Source organism: Lycorma delicatula, chromosome 3, assembly GCF_047948215.1.
Source record: "Lycorma delicatula isolate Av1 chromosome 3, ASM4794821v1, whole genome shotgun sequence".
In the NCBI taxonomy this organism is placed as follows: Eukaryota; Metazoa; Arthropoda; class Insecta; order Hemiptera; family Fulgoridae; genus Lycorma; species Lycorma delicatula.
In genome coordinates this window covers 129856095-129872556 of record NC_134457.1, presented here as the reverse complement: position 1 = coordinate 129872556, position 16462 = coordinate 129856095, and the positions used below count along the sequence as shown (strand labels likewise).

Sequence of the window (16462 nt, the reverse complement as noted above, 5' to 3'; positions counted from 1 at the left end):
TAACATTCTCCTATAGCACCACATTTCAAAAGCTTCTAATCTTTTCTTCTCGGATACTCCGATCGTCCAAGTTTCACTTCCATATAAAGCGACACTCCAAACATACACTTTCAAAAATCTTTTCCTGACATTTAAATTAATTTTTGATATAAATAAATTGTATTTCTTACTGAAGGCTCGTTTAGCTTGTGCTATACGGCATTTTATATCGCTCCTGCTTCGTCCATCTTTAGTAATTCTACTTCCCAAATAACAAAATTCTTCTACCTCCATAATCTTTTCTCCTCCTATTTTCACATTCAGTGGTCCATCTTTGTTATTTCTACTACATCTCATTACTTTTGTTTTGTTCTTGTTTATTTTCATGCGATAGTTCTTGCGTAGGACTTCATCTATGCCGTTCATTGTTTCTTCTAAATCCTTTTTACTCTCGGCTAGAATTACTATATCATCAGCAAATCGTAGCATCTTTATCTTTTCACCTTGTACTGTTACTCCGAATCTAAATTGTTCTTTAACATCATTAACTGCTAGTTCCATGTAAAGATTAAAAAGTAACGGAGATAGGGAACATCCTTGTCGGACTCCCTTTCTTATTACGGCTTCTTTCTTATGTTCTTCAATTGTTACTGTTACTGTTTGGTTCCTGTACATGTTAGCAATTGTTCTTCTATCTCTGTATTTGAACCCTAATTTTTTTTAAATGCTGAACATTTATTCCAGTCTACGTTATCGAATGCCTTTTCTAGGTCTATAAAAGCCAAGTATGTTGGTTTGTTTTTCTTTAATCTTCCTATCTGAGGCCTAAAATTGCTTCCCTTGTCCCTATACTTTTCCTGAAACCAAGTTGCTCTTCTCCTAACACTTTCTCCACTCTCCTCTCAATTCTTCTGTATAGAATTCTAGTTAAGATTTTTGATGCATGACTAGTTAAACTAATTGTTCTGTATTCTTCACATTTATCTCCTCCTGCTTTCTTTGGTATCATTACTATAACACTTTTTTTGAAGTCTGACGGAAATTCCCCTTTTTCATAAATATTACACACCAGTTTGTATAATCTATCAATCGCTTCCTCACCTGCACTGCGCAGTAATTCTACAGGTATTCCGTCTATTCTTGGAGCCTTTCTGCCATTTAAATCTTTTAATGCTCTCTTAAATTCAGATCTCAGTATTGTTTCTCCCATTTCATCCTTCTCAACTTCCTCTTCTTCCTCTATAACACCATTTTCTAATTCATTTCCTCCGTATAACTCTTCAATATATTCCACCCATCTATCGACTTTACCTTTCGTATTATATATTGGTGTACCATCTTTGTTTAACACATTATTAGATTTTAATTTATGTACCCCAAAATTTTCCTTAACTTTCCTGTATGCTCCGTCTATTTTACCAATGTTCATTTCTCTTTCCACTTCTGAACACTTTTCTTTAATTCACTCTTCTTTCGCCAGTTTGCACTTCCTGTTTATAGCATTTCTTAATTGCCGATAGTTCCTTTTACTTTCATCATCACTAGCATTCTTATATTTTCTACGTTCATCCATCAGCTGCAATATATCGTCTGAAACCCAAGGTTTTCTACCAGTTCTCTTTATTCCGCCTAAGTTTGCTTCTGCTGATTTAAGAATTTCCTTTTTAACATTCTCCCATTCTTCTTCTACATTTTCTACCTTATCTTTTTTACTCAGACCTCTTGCGATGTCCTCCTCAAAAATCTTCTTTACCTCCTCTTCCTCAAGCTTCTCTAAATTCCACCGATTCATCTGACACCTTTTCTTCAGGTTTTTAAACCCCAATCTACATTTCATTATCACCAAATTATGGTCGCTATCAATGTCTGCTCCCGGGTAAGTTTTGCACTCAACGAGTTGATTTCTAAATCTTTGCTTAACCATGATATAATCTATCTGATACCTTGCAGTATCGCCTGGCTTTTTCCAAGTGTATATTCTTCTATTATGATTTTTAAATTGGGTGTTGGCAATTACTAAATTATACTTCGTGCAAAACTCTACAAGTCGGTCCCGTCTTTCATTCCTTTTGCCCAGCCCGTATTCACCCACTATATTTCCTTCCTTGCCTTTTCCAATGCTTGCATTCCAATCTCCAACAATTATTAAATTTTCATCTCCTTTTACATGTTTAATTGCTTCATCAATCTCTTCGTATACACATTCTACCTCATCATCATCATGGGTGCTTGTAGGCATATAGACGTTAACAATCGTTGTCGGTTTAGGTTTTGATTTTATCCTTATTACAATGACTCTATCGCTATACGTCTTGAAATACTCCACCATCCTCCCTATCTTCTTGTTCATCACGAAACCTACGCCTGCCTGCCCATTATTTGACGCTGAGTTAATTACTCTAAAGTCACCTGTCCAAAAGTCGCCTTCCTCTTCCCACCGAACCTCACTAATTCCTACTATATCCACGTTTACCCTATTCATTTCCATTTTTAAATTTTCTCTTTATTTATATAGTTATAGTTTTATCTAGAAAATTAATTTTTATTGAACATATTTTCCCCAAACCCACATGACATTTTTAATGCGCTAAAAAACTCAATATTATTCACCAAAATAACCGTTATTTTGGCGTTAAATAATGAAAATATCTAGCATATATATAATTGTTTGTATGCGCGTGAGCTTGCATGCATGCAGTCACACTAACAAGAAAGCGCGCGCACTTGAATATTATAGACATATGATTTATTTTCGTTTTTTTTTTATTTATAGCTTGCCGCACGCAGCTGGATCGAGGCTACTTTTCAAAAAAGGGAATGCATCAGATTCATCCCAAGTTCCCAAGATGAACACAGGTAAGTTAATTATTATTATTAATTAAAAATTATTGTTTGAAGAATTAACATGCTTGTAAACGTTTTGTATTTTTAAAGTCTTATTTCATATTTTTTGTTTGCTTTGAAATAAAATAACCTGACTTTTTAATTCTATTATTTATAATGTATATTTTATCGCTTAAAATTGACACTTCGTAATAAGCAGAAACCTTACTGTGTAAGTACATCACGATAAGCAATGAAGGATGCGGTAACGAGATGTTTGTGAGCTTAACTTTAATTCTTCGGAACGTTCATAATAATTAACTCAGTGGTTCCCAAACTTTATGTATTTTCCCAACAATTAGATAATGAACATACTCAAAACCTGTAAACTTTATCCAAGTCTTTATTTCTTTAATTTTAGTAACGGTAGATGTGCCTTATAAATGCACAATTTACCTGTTATAACAAAATAATACATAGATATTATTTATACCCTAAGCCTTCGCAGTTTTTTTTTTTTTAATTTAAACTTCTTAACGTGGAAGGACAGTTTTAGTGCAACGTTCGTTTTCATGTTTTCTCATCAGCCAAATGTGTCTAAAAATATTTATTAAAGGTATCTTTGAATATAACTAAAGGTATCTTTGGTATATTTGCTAACCTTTGCCAATTTAGCACTATTTATTCTCCATGGTATAATTACAGAGGTGTGTGTATTTTGTGTGTTCGCAAGTGATCGCGTCCGAGAGCGGGGTTGTCATTTTTAAAAGCTTTTTACAGTTTTTGTAATGATAAATTACTTTCATTACTTTTGAGTTTCGTTACATTGTTTATTTATCTATCATTTGTGTATTCTTTTTTTTTATTTTTATACTATCTTCATTATTTAGGTTTATTTTAGACATCAGTTAAGGAGTAATTCAGCGGATCGTACATTCTTAAAAGGCATCTCTTTGTTTATTGTTCAATTATCAACATTTTACTCCACTTTACAATAGTTCGAAATAACAAGTAGACAACTTCATTAGCTTTTTCATTTTGTGTATATCACTTTGAATTTCAATTAATGTCATTGCATTGAAAATTAATTATTGTATTGAGTTTCTTTATAATATTAATTATCTAGCTATCTGTACAGTTGTTTGCATCTTTTATAATGGTAGCTGTACGTTATGCATCTAACTTTTATTTTGCGTTCGTTGAATGATAATTATATTGTTTATGAAAACTCACAGATATCTATTATTTGCCATTTTATTAGCTAACCGGGGAAAATTATTTTTTATATTTTGGAATACTGTACGGCAGTAAACTTCATTATATAGACATAAGTTTATTATAAAATAAGTTACTATTTATTCATTTATAACATTTTTATTCATTATTGTCATATTTTTCGCAATGTTAATTAGGAAAAAAGTTTAGAAATATCTGAGTAAATTATTATAACAATACAATAAATATTTTTTTATTTAATAACATATTTTTAAAGTTATTATTCCATTTTAAATCTGTTAATGCAATTAAAAAAAAAAAAACAGTTGTACAAAAATTAAATGAAATAATCACTTGTTAAATTATATAATACAGTATGTTAAAATATATTCTCCTTTTATAAATGGAAGCATCTATTATGATTGGTTGATTATTTAAGAATTAACTTTAAAATGATTTATTTCGTTAAGAAATTATTTCATTTAATTATTATAAACGGAGTTAGTTACAGTATTGTATTAAATAATCACTTTTTTTCTAATCGTTTGGGTTAAATTTTAAAAAATAAAAATAAATGTTAACATGGGGCTTCGTATGCTTTTGATATTTTCTGTGTATTATCAACTAAATTATCAATATATATTAAATTATTCGTAGTGGAGCAGCCCGTAAAATAAAATCAATAAGTTTTCATACTGTAAGTGGAAAACAGGAGCTGTTCATGTCAAATTTTATTAAGTACACATATTGATTTCAGTTGGATTGTATTTACTTATTTTCCTACAGATGATAATGGCAGGCTGACAGTTGCCCTTTTAATAAGTGGAATGTTCAAATTTATGTAAATAAAAACTGGAAATTTTAAGATCTGTCAAAATCATTTATTTCTTATAATATATAGAGTGAAAATTTACTATTTGTAACGTTGATTTATTGATTTAATGGTGAAAATTTGTTCACTTACACAGGCCAAAATTCTTTCGCTAGAATTTTGTTTTCTCAAAATTTGTTGATTTAATCTCTGAATTTTTTGAATAATATTGACTACATATTATATGCATTCATTCTGTTGTATCTGGACGATATACTAAGGTTTTCAACTATTTTGTTGTCTCACATAGTTTCCTGTTCTGGATGACTGTTTTCGCTTTCTGTGATGATCGGATGGCTAGGAGGGCAAGATCAGCGTATGAGGAAAAAAATTAATGAAAAATTTAGAATTTATAAAATTTGTAAAGTTCTTTTAGAAAAGAAAAGTTTTCTTCATAAGCCTGCTTACGAATTCCACAATAAACATTTTAAAAAGTCATTTTTATAATTTCAATATTTTAAACAATTTTTGAACAGATGTTAGTAAAAAACCTAATTTATCACTCAAACAGTACAATATTACTTTAATTAAAGAAAAAAAATGTTCATAAATGATTAAACTGATAGAAAAATGTAATGCTATAGTGAAAGTTTTTATTCAGATAGACAAAGTGAAGGTTTAAGAGGTGAAAAGAATTCATCGTGTTATAATTAGAGATTTAGAGACTCGTTCTCTACAGCATGAAGGCCTAACGAAATATATCCGATATTATCAAAAAGAGTGTCAAAGATTATATAATTTGGAAATTTGTTTCTTTTAATTACCTCTTACTATGATGAGAAGATATGCGATAGAAGTAGTAGTAGAAGTAGATTGATTTAAAAAATCCCTTTCGGCACGCTGGAAGTCGGAGGTAAATTTCAACGGTGCTAAGTAGGGAATGAAAAAGATTTCCATCTTAAAGTTAAGAAAAATTTCAAATTTACTCAATACGACAATGGTTGCATTGAAAACAGTTTCACATATTTAGCATACGACAAGCCCCCTTTTCTTACAATTCCAGCAATATTTTGATCATCCCTTGCTGTAAGGGTTGGTCATATCAAAAATTGTTTCAGACAAACGTTTTAGATAATTTTTAAAGGACTAACGACCATTTTAAAACGATTCGATACTGTGCCTATTAAGGGAGGTATGATTTTTTCGCCTTTGAACCAACCATTGGTGGTTGGTTATATCAAGAAACTTTACGTATATAAGTTTTATGTCCTTATCCAAAGAATAATAGGAACTTTAAACGAATTCGATACTTTACTTAATAAAAAAGTTATAGCGATTTTTTTTTTCAGAAGAGTCCCTCCATTTCCACCTTCATGGTCCGATTTTGCCCATTAACGAACTCGACCGAGATTTTGGGTCGTTATGTTTTATGTATTAATTTGAAAGTGATAGGCGCAAAATTAGGGCAGTATTGTGTCCACAAGAAAGTGAAATATATAATCTATATATATATATATATATATATAATATATATATAAACCTTTGAACTGACGGTGGAGGGATCTGAAACGCGAAGATATGTCGAAATTTTTCGGAAGTCGAACCATGGTACCCATTACAATAGGTAGCTTTCTTATGAAATCTATCTAAAAATTCACATACCACATTTATTTACTTCGACTCTTCATGTGTCACTCCAATAATAAGTGGATGTCACTTGACTTCAAATAAATTTCCTCTGTGACAAAAATGTTATCCCTCTAAATATTTCTCATTCCGTAATGTCAAATGTCGAGCACTTTACGTAATAATCTGGTAATATCATTAACGAATTGAAACGGAAAGAAAAATTTCTGTTTTGATAAATGTTATTTTACTTTAAGCTGAATTTACAGAAATTCCCGGTAATTAAGGCAAATTTTTAACCAATGAATTTATGCTTTCACTGTTATTGCCTAAAATTACAAAATTTGTTTTTTTTAATATTTTTTACTCAATCAAGAAAATTATCCTTGTATATTGTTTCGTAGGTGCTGTTTATTCGTTAATTAATATTTATAATATTTATTTTTTCCTTTTTTTCTCAGTATCTACTGATGATATTTGTTTAAAAGTCGAAATGGCCATTTATGAACGATTTTTAACTGTATTTTTCTTTAGTAATCGTTTAGTAATTTTTCAGTAATCGTTTACCGTATATCTTTAATTGTATAAATTTTTATACTTACAACATTTTTTCAAATTTATCTATTTCCGATAAAGGAAATAGAATTCAGTGTATCTTTCTATTCTATTGGCGTATTCCATTTAATCTTATCATTCTGTTGGCTTAATTTAGTACTCGATTAGTGAAGGTGTATAATTATAATTTTACAGTTAAGGAAATAATAATTACTGTAGTTCAATCCTGACATTAAACGTTGCTTTAGTAATAATCATAATTATAATTAATCTGTAGTGGTCTTGTGTTGGCTTCATTACCATTACCTTACATATTGACCTTTGATTTAAACCGTCGTAATACCAGTTTTTCGTAATTTAATGAACGGAGGTTTATAGTTACTAGTATATATTTATGCAGTTCTGTATACTGTAGTACGTTTATAATCCGATATAAATCGGTTCTAGTCCATCGTATTTCACCATTACTCCATGCTATTTTATGTATCTAAATATGGATCGTGATTTCTAATATGTATGAAATAAATCAACTTAACTGGATTTGCCATTTAGTACAGTAATTAATATGGCAAATTAAACTTGGTTTTGATTGGTTTAGTGCAGCACTATTCTACATATTGTTGTAATCTCGATCCACTCTTGAACAAAAATGTTGTTAAAATTAACTGTTCTCGAATGATTTCCGATTTTTTTTATCATTTTATTTTCATATAATCCCAGCTTTATTTTTCAAAACTTTTCTAAATTTTTCTTGTTTTTTTAGATTTTTTGTCACAATACTACTGTAATTGCTTTACCAGTTTTTGTCCTTCCTTTTTCTTAAGTATACTGTCCAAGTCTGCTATACCGTAATTCTCAATGTACATGTAATTATTGTACATATTGTCACAAATGATTTAGTGATAGCAATTTCGGATAAATAACTTTGTACATATTAACAGATTCATCCTCTTCTCAAATTTATACCGATCAATGCTTTTAAGAACTTAACAAGGTATAGGCAAACCGGTATAAATAAATAACTCTACCGGTATACTTTGGTAAATCTATCATCTTAAGACTGATTAAACTTAGGTCAACTGTCAATATTCTAAGCGTTAATTTTAAAGCTAAGTTAAATTTTTTTAAAGTAATTTAGAAGTACTAAATCGATTTAATGTTAATTTTAATTCTGGTAATGTTTGTTTATGTGTATTTGGTTTTGACGGTAATCCTAATTTGTATTTCGGTAATTCCAAATACATTATGTATATCGATAATCAGGAAACTCTCTGGAAAATTTTAATTAATTTTAAAGTAATTTTTTTAATGTAAAATATTTGCAAATGTTTAATAATTTAAGAAGTTTTCCATTCGGAAGATAAATTCCTGTTGATAAAACATAACTGTATATATAAAATCTTAAATATAAAGTTTAATGAAATATTAAGAGAAATTTCATAAAAAAATCGATTGATGAAGGTAGAAAATTCATTGGTTCGTTTTTACAAATTACAAAATGAACTGATTTTTTCCACGAATTATGACTTATGATTTTTCACTAAATATTTTGAAATATTAATCGTAAATATTAAGTTAAAATATTTTGAAATATTATTAATTTGTAATATTTTGAGAAATAATCTTTTTTTAAAACAAAAAAAATAAAATAATAATCCTTACTTTGTATACGTTTGCTTGTGTTGCTTTTTACGAATTTAATTATTTTAGATGTATTAATTTAGATTTATTAATTATTTTATGTATGTACATATATATATATTCTTAATTATTATGGAATTTCCTTTAATAATTGAATTCAGTTACCGCGTATGTAATTACGTATATATATATATATATATATATATATATATATATATATATATATATTATTATTATTATTATTATTAATATTATAGAGTAATATACTGTAATTTAGTTAATCATTACGTGATACAATTAAAGATAATTTATTCATAGTATTATAATATATGTTGAATTTCTTGTTTTATCATAGTTATAATTACTGCATTTTAACGTACCAGAAATGTGGATTTTCCTTGTTATTTGAAGTAGGCTGAAGTCCGAAATCGTTGGTTATCGTTGTGTAAGCAATCTATTCAATACCACCCCGTGAAGTGGTATAATATAATTTAATTATACCTACGTTTAAGCTAAAAATTATACTTCTTGATAATTGTAATTGTGTACCTAAAGCTTTTTTCATAAGGCGTAAGAGTTTACTTATGCTACGTTTATCGAAATTTTTAAATGGTTTTACGACAGAATTGTTCTTGTGACTTTTCGTATTATAACTTGTGATAAGTATTGAAATAAGATCATTTTTTATGTACTGACACGTTTAGACTTAATTATGTTTTTTGATAACATAAACTAAAGTATAAATTTATACAATATAAACTAACAAAGAATACAATCTTTCCTTTCAATTTGCACTTGTAAATCTTTGTTTAATATTATTTAAGAAAAAAATATGAATAATTTAAGAAAAAAACATTTTCATAATTTCCAATAAAAAATACAAAAAAACTAAAATAATAATAATAAACATAATGACTAACAAAATAATAATAAAATAAGCGTCTGCATTAGAAAGTATGCACTACGAGAGCAATATTTCAAATACATTGTCTTTTGAACAATTATTATGATAATTTATATTGTTACAGTTGTAAGCGGTACAACCGCTTGCTGTTATGAATTACATTGGGGGATTCAAAATGTAGGGAAATTTCCGAAATTTGGTGAAAAGAAAAAGGAAAATGAATTCCGATTTCTATTAATCATTTTCAGTTCTTTACCTCGGAATATTTATAAAAAGAATAAAATTTGCGTCCTTCAGATTAAGGTACTGAGTTTAATGTGAGGTGTTTTAGTTAATAAAATTTAAAAAAAGTATCAAACAATAACAATCTGAACATATAATAAATATAATAGTAAGTTAAATATAGTGAGGGAAAATTTGAGAAAATAATTATATTTAATCAGGATTTCTGTGTTCTGTATTCGTTGCATTGGTATATGAATTGATTCTAATTGCACCTTTCAAAGCGAATACTTTCGAGCAGACTGGTATTTTATTACTGAATTCAGTCTATCTTTTTTCTGGTAGAAATGTTGGATATTTTTTTGTTGTAAAAACTTACTTTGTCTGATTGTTATATTAAATTTGTTTATTGCTAATTTTCTTCGTTAATTTTGATAATGCGCGAACTTCATTTCATAGAAATATAATGTTTCACTAATATTAATAAATTCCTAAGTAAGTGACATTGTAATTGGTTGTTGACTTGGTTGGTATGTTAATTGTTTGGAGGTCTTCGTTTAGGAATTTCATACCTGTAAGCTGTAAGTAAGTACGCGAATTGCTACATAACCGTGAATTGTGTTAGGTGAATGACTAATATGCAAGACAAAATTAACATACCTTCACTGCGTTCCATATGGTAAAGTAATTAATCAGTCTATGTCTTAGAGGCGTGTCCATTCATTTTTTTTAACCTCCGGGACCACCGTTAGGTATTGTTTTAAAGGATGAGATGAATGATTTATATTGTGTGTGAAAATGTCATGCCTGAACGGGATTCGAACCAGGGACCTCCGGATGAAAGGCCGAGGCTACCACTCCCGCCACGGAGGCTGGCTACCATACATATTATGTAGTCTAAAATTTTACCTCAAAAAAAATTCAATTTAAAAAGCAGCTGGATTTTCGAAATCGATTCTTACGTTCAGATCCTAGTTTAAACTAGTTGCTTTTATACGGATTTGAATACTAGATAGTGGATACCGTTTTAATTTAGTGGTTGGAGTTCAAAATTAACCACACGTTTCAGGATTGGTCGGCCTATATCTGTAGAAGACGACTACACTTCATTTATATGTCACATATATCACCATCTCATTGGGCCGAAAGGGGATTGATAATTGTTCACTAGTTGTAGAGATTGTAACGTACACATTACGAAAATGAATTAGAGTATATTATACTACAGGATAAGCTATATGCATACATAATAATTAATAAATTAGAGCAGTTAGTAATGTATTGTTTTTGAATTTACATATTTCTTTAGTTTAAGCAAACATTCTTCACTATCAGGTTGAGTGAACATCATCCGGTATTTTTAACCATTATTTTTTTCTAAGATTGGGTGATGTTGATGCGAAATTCAAATTTATTGTCGGCCTCCGTGGCGCGAGTGGTAGCGTCTCGGCCTTTCATCCGGAGGTCCCTGGTTCGAATCCCGGTCAGACATTCATCTCATCATCTGAAGCAATACCTAATAGCGGTGGTTCCGGAGGTTAGAAAAAAGTTTAGATTTATTAAAAAAAAAAAAAAAAAACATTTAATTTTACTTGGTTTTGAATAGCAAAGTCTTCAGTACACTTTGAACAATCTTTAATTAACCGTGCTTTCTGAGCACTGTTCAGCGTGTGAATAAACAATACCTGACAGGAATACTGCCATGTATTTCGGCTTCCATTCTACTGCAAATAGATATATTCTATTAGAAATAAAATGAAAAAAATCTTATATTTTTATAAAGGTATTTTTTTATTTAATTTTCATGTTTATAAAAGCTTTTTAGTTAATTCTATTCCATAAACAATTACTTTGTAAAAATACTGCAAATAATATTTGTAATAAATTTTATAATCGCTCATGTATAACTTTTTAACGAGGTGTATAAACTTCTTCCGTCGCATACAATCTATACGTTTGAAAAATATAATTAAAGAACTTGTTAAACCTTCTCTTTTTTTATATAAAATAAAGGTATTGTAAAATAATAATAATTACTCCGTTCATAACGAATAAATTTATAAAATAGTGACTCATTTCCTGAATTTTGCTTTTTAATGAATAAATATTTTTCCTAATTTAATTGTAAGTTTAGACATCTGTTGTGTTGTGAATTCTTTCAAGATTACATACGGTAACCGCTCTTAAGCAGATTTTATTTAAAGATAAAACTTATCATTTTATTATTTTACATATTTACATGTAGCTTTCTCCACAGCATTTAATGAACGAAATTCATGTTTATGAGTTGTAATTTTTTTAGGACTTTTCAAAAATAAATATTATACTCGTATTATTAAAAACACTTGAAAAATTTTTCTTTATTTATTTCTTGTATGAAAATAATTTACATAGATATTTTCTATAATAATAATAATGTTGAATGGTGCAATATGTTAAATTAATTTCATCAATTCGTTCGATATTCTGGAAGTTTCTACATTTACAGTGCAGTTTTCTTGGTTGGGAGCCCGTTAAAGTTGAAAGATAACTTATTCGGCTGAACTTAACTATCAACTTCTGACATAGAAATGCTTACCCTAATCATCTGCGCCATTTCGACCCACATTTAATTAAATTACTTTACTGATTATTTTAAAGCTGAATTCTAATTATTAGTGATTAAAAAGGTGATATTCTGATGAATTTTTTTTAATCAAGGTTTATGCAAATTGAAATGTTTCTATAACGCCATTGAATATTCAATTTTCCCTTCATCCTGTACATCTCTTGTTAATCTTTTTTTTTAATTCAATTCTTTTTTTTAGTGCCATTGATCTTTTAATCTTTAAATGTCTCAATATTCGTTTTTTCTTTTTATTTCCGTTCCTCCATACTGTCTGTAAGATGCTTTGCAGTTTCTTTTTACAGCCAGTTTTATTCTAATTATAAGTTTTTTTTAAATTTAATTCAGTTTTATTTGTATTATTTTTATTATGTTTCCAAAATTTTTATGCTATTTAAGTTCAGTTTATCAATAAACTGTATTGTGTGTTTGTGTGCTTTTATTACCGTACTGACGTACTTTAAATGAATCATAAGTTATTCACCTGATCTTTAAAACTAATAAACTTAGTTTAATTAGTTTTTCTTTTAAATTGAAAGTAATTTAGTTATATTAGATTCTATGTACTAGTATTTTATTTGTACTGCTCCATAATTGCAGTGGTTGTTTTCATGTTGTTTTAACATTAATAAGGCTCTAAGGTGGAGGAAAATAATAAAATCCTGAACCACAAATTACGTAGATATGAAGATAAAGTTATTGTAATTTACAATATATGAAACTGTTAGGAGGTCTGATGATTTTTAGTAGTCAATTGCTTTTAAAAATAAAAATAATTAATTGTTGTAAAACAATAATCTTGCATTTTTTTAATTAAACTTCCAGTAAAATTTTTTTTTATAATTCCGTAACGAATTTTATTAATTAATATTACATTTTTTTTTTTTTTTTAATAATGTATTAATAAAAGTTGTAAAATTATGACATTTTATTCGGTATTCTCTCAAGTTTCAAGAAAACATTATGTAAGTTAATGTTTTCTGCATTACTTAATTGTAATCATGAAAATAGATTGCCCTGTTTTAAGCATGACTTAGGCCATTAAAATTGAACTGTTGAAGCAAGAATTGATTTACCAAGACTTATTTAGGCTCTGTAGATTTTCACTTGTATGTCAAGATTTATATTTAACATCCGGATGGCAGGATTATGAAATTTACACATCCTTCTGAAATATATGCTAGTGTTGTACGGCGCAAGCCTCTTTTGTGCCAGAGGTTTGGAATATCGTTAAAAAACTGTAGCGAATTTGTATTCATTGTACTGAATGTGAAATGGAAAAATAGTAAATTCCTTTACTAAAATTTCAGTAAATTACATGATCACTTTTAGAGAATCTTTTGGTAATGAAAATATTGCCGAAATTTCTCAGAATGTTCCCTGTACTGTAATGAAATAGAACACTCGGATAGTACACCGGAAGGTATTTTTTTTATTAGAAAAATAACCACTCATTAAACCATAATAAATTGTTGATGACTGGCCAAGTGTTGGAATGAAAGTTTCCTAAATTGATTTTAATATTGTTTGTATAATTAATATTGTTATTGTTAGTAGAATTTCATTTCCAGACAGTTGTTCAAAAAAACTGCGCCCCTCCTTTTAAAAAGTATCAGTTGTTATAACAAACTTTTAAAGGCAATAATTTGTACGTTCATTAAATAACTAATTTACTAATTTGTGTAGTATTTATGTAAATACATTGTTTTGTTATTTTAGAAAAACTTTGTTCATAAACGTTTGCTACCTTAAATAATGTATATAGACCAGGAGCATTAGACAATGATTTCAGAAAAATTCGTTCTACTCTGTAACTTGGCTTCATGATATAATCGATTAAACTATTACTTCTAACAAAAAGTAACATGAATCAAGTTTCGGAAGGAGGGTAAAGGGGAAAAAAATTTAAAAATGGTTCGAGTGACCGGCGAAAATCGCGTGTTGCTCGGCCGAAAATCACTTTAAAAAGAAACTCAGAGGCAATGGTTTTAGGTAATGGCTTAACCTATAGATTGAGATATTTTGTATAACGATCCCATAATTAGGTCACCTGCAATATGAAAAAACGCGAAAAAATGAATCTGACGTTTGACTCAATAGTTTTTTGTTTTTATCTTAAAACACTGTAAGTTATTTGTTATTGAAAAATCTATATTTTGCATTTTTCAAAAACACTTGCAGTATCCATAACTTTTGAGCATACAGGGATTTCTGTATCTACTTCTGCTAAATTGAAGGATGAGGCAAATTATGAATTTTCTGATTAAAAACATAATTTTTCTATTTCTTTTTAATGTTTACAAAATTTTACATTATTCTAAAATACAATATTTCGATGTAAACCGTATATATTCAAATGAAATTAAATGCATATGAAAGTACTTTTTACCTTTAATTTAAGCTTCAGAATTTTTAATTGGTTTAGTTATTCCTGAGATATTTGTAATAATGTGTTCTTTATTGCAAAATTCATATCTACAAAGCTAATTAACATTAAGGGCTGAAATTTGGAGAGGTGATTAACTAATGTTTAAAGATTGATTTGATGTGTATTTAAAATTTTTTAGTGTGAAATTGCCTTAGAAATGAAAAACCTGAGAATGATTATGATGATTGTATTTTTTGTAATAAAATGTAACAAAATTTTCAACTAGCTGTAACGTTATTTTCATTTCCTATTGATTCCAGTGTCGACACATTCTTTAAAATCATTCCTTTTTTTATTACATATAAAAATTTCATTATTTGTAACACTGTACAAAACAAAGAGTACATGCTGCAATTCGATTGTAACATTCATTAATGCATATTTCATTACTTTATAAACAGTAATACATGTTCAAACACATCTAATTATCGGTTTAAATGTTAATAATATAAGAAAGAATACAAAATGTATAGTTTGCTAGCTGGTATATAACGTGATGATTGCAATTATTACGAGTGCACGCCGCAAAACTGACTTATTATATGAATAAAATTTTGTAATTGTATGTTTTTTATGATGTTTTTCCTGTTTATCATTTTTCAATGATTAGAACCACAGATATCAATCACGACGGAGTTTGAAGCCCTGTGCTCACTTATTTGCGAGCGCTCAAGAGCCGTGAAGCATACGACGCCGCGCTACTCTACTAGTGTAAACTCGATCGCACGGTGGGTTTGCTGTTTTGTCATCGCTGTTTCGTGGTCAATCTCGCATTAAAAAATTTTAAATACACAATAAAATCTATGTTTAAACATTCCTTAATCACCCCTTCAAACTTTAGCCCTTTATGTTAATTAGCTTCGGAGATATGCATTTTGCAATAAAGAACAGATTATTGCAAATATCTCGGAAACTAAGTAAAGTCTTTCAAAGTATATGTGAAAGGTAAAAAAAAATACTTTCAGTTACATTTATTTTCATTTGAATATATGCATTTTTCGCCGAAATATTTTATTTTAGAATTTTGCAATATTTTACAGACATTAATAAGAAATAGAAAAATTAGTTGAAAAATAATGTTTTTGATAAGAAAATGTCACATTTTGCCTCTTCTTTCAGTTTAACCCAGCTAAACCCAGAAATCCCTGTATGCTCAAAAGGCACTAAGAGTTTTTTTTTTTTCAAAATGCTTATTTTGCAATAATTAACTTCAGCATTCAGCTCAAGCGTACTTTCTGCACATCAGGGCTAGTTTTTCTCATAATTTAAAGTGTTTTGAGAAAAAAATAAAAAGAGCTACCAAGTCCAACGTCAGGTTTATTTTTTGCTTATTGCACGTGACCTAATTATGTAACTATTATCTATAATTTTTCAGTTTATAGGTTAAACGATTACCTAAAACCTTTTCTTGTGGCATTTCATTCTTAAGTGATTTCCGGCCGGGTTACATGTGATTTTTGTGCGGTTATTATATCATCAAGCCAAGTTACAAAGTGGACCGAAGTTTTCCGAAAAATCGACTGTTTTATGTCTAATGCTCCTGATATAATATTCAAGTTTGCGTTACAGTTTATGCTGATAAAAATTTAAACTTTTATTTTTTAATACACTCTTACATACATTTACTCAATTGCTGAGCAACATTATATTTTT

The 16462-nt window shown here is 28.6% G+C and overlaps 1 protein-coding gene across 6 annotated transcripts in view; it reads left to right on the top strand.

The window, feature by feature from the left end:
- The window catches only part of Trpm (transient receptor potential cation channel, subfamily M), a 747840-nt gene that overhangs the window by 489471 nt on the left and 241907 nt on the right, over positions 1–16462 (top strand). For all 6 annotated transcript variants that reach the window (XM_075360566.1, XM_075360569.1, XM_075360568.1 and 3 more), the window contains exon 2: positions 2753–2835. In XM_075360566.1, coding sequence (XP_075216681.1) covers positions 2753–2835 — 83 coding nt within the window. The remainder of the gene's footprint in view (positions 1–2752; positions 2836–16462) is intronic.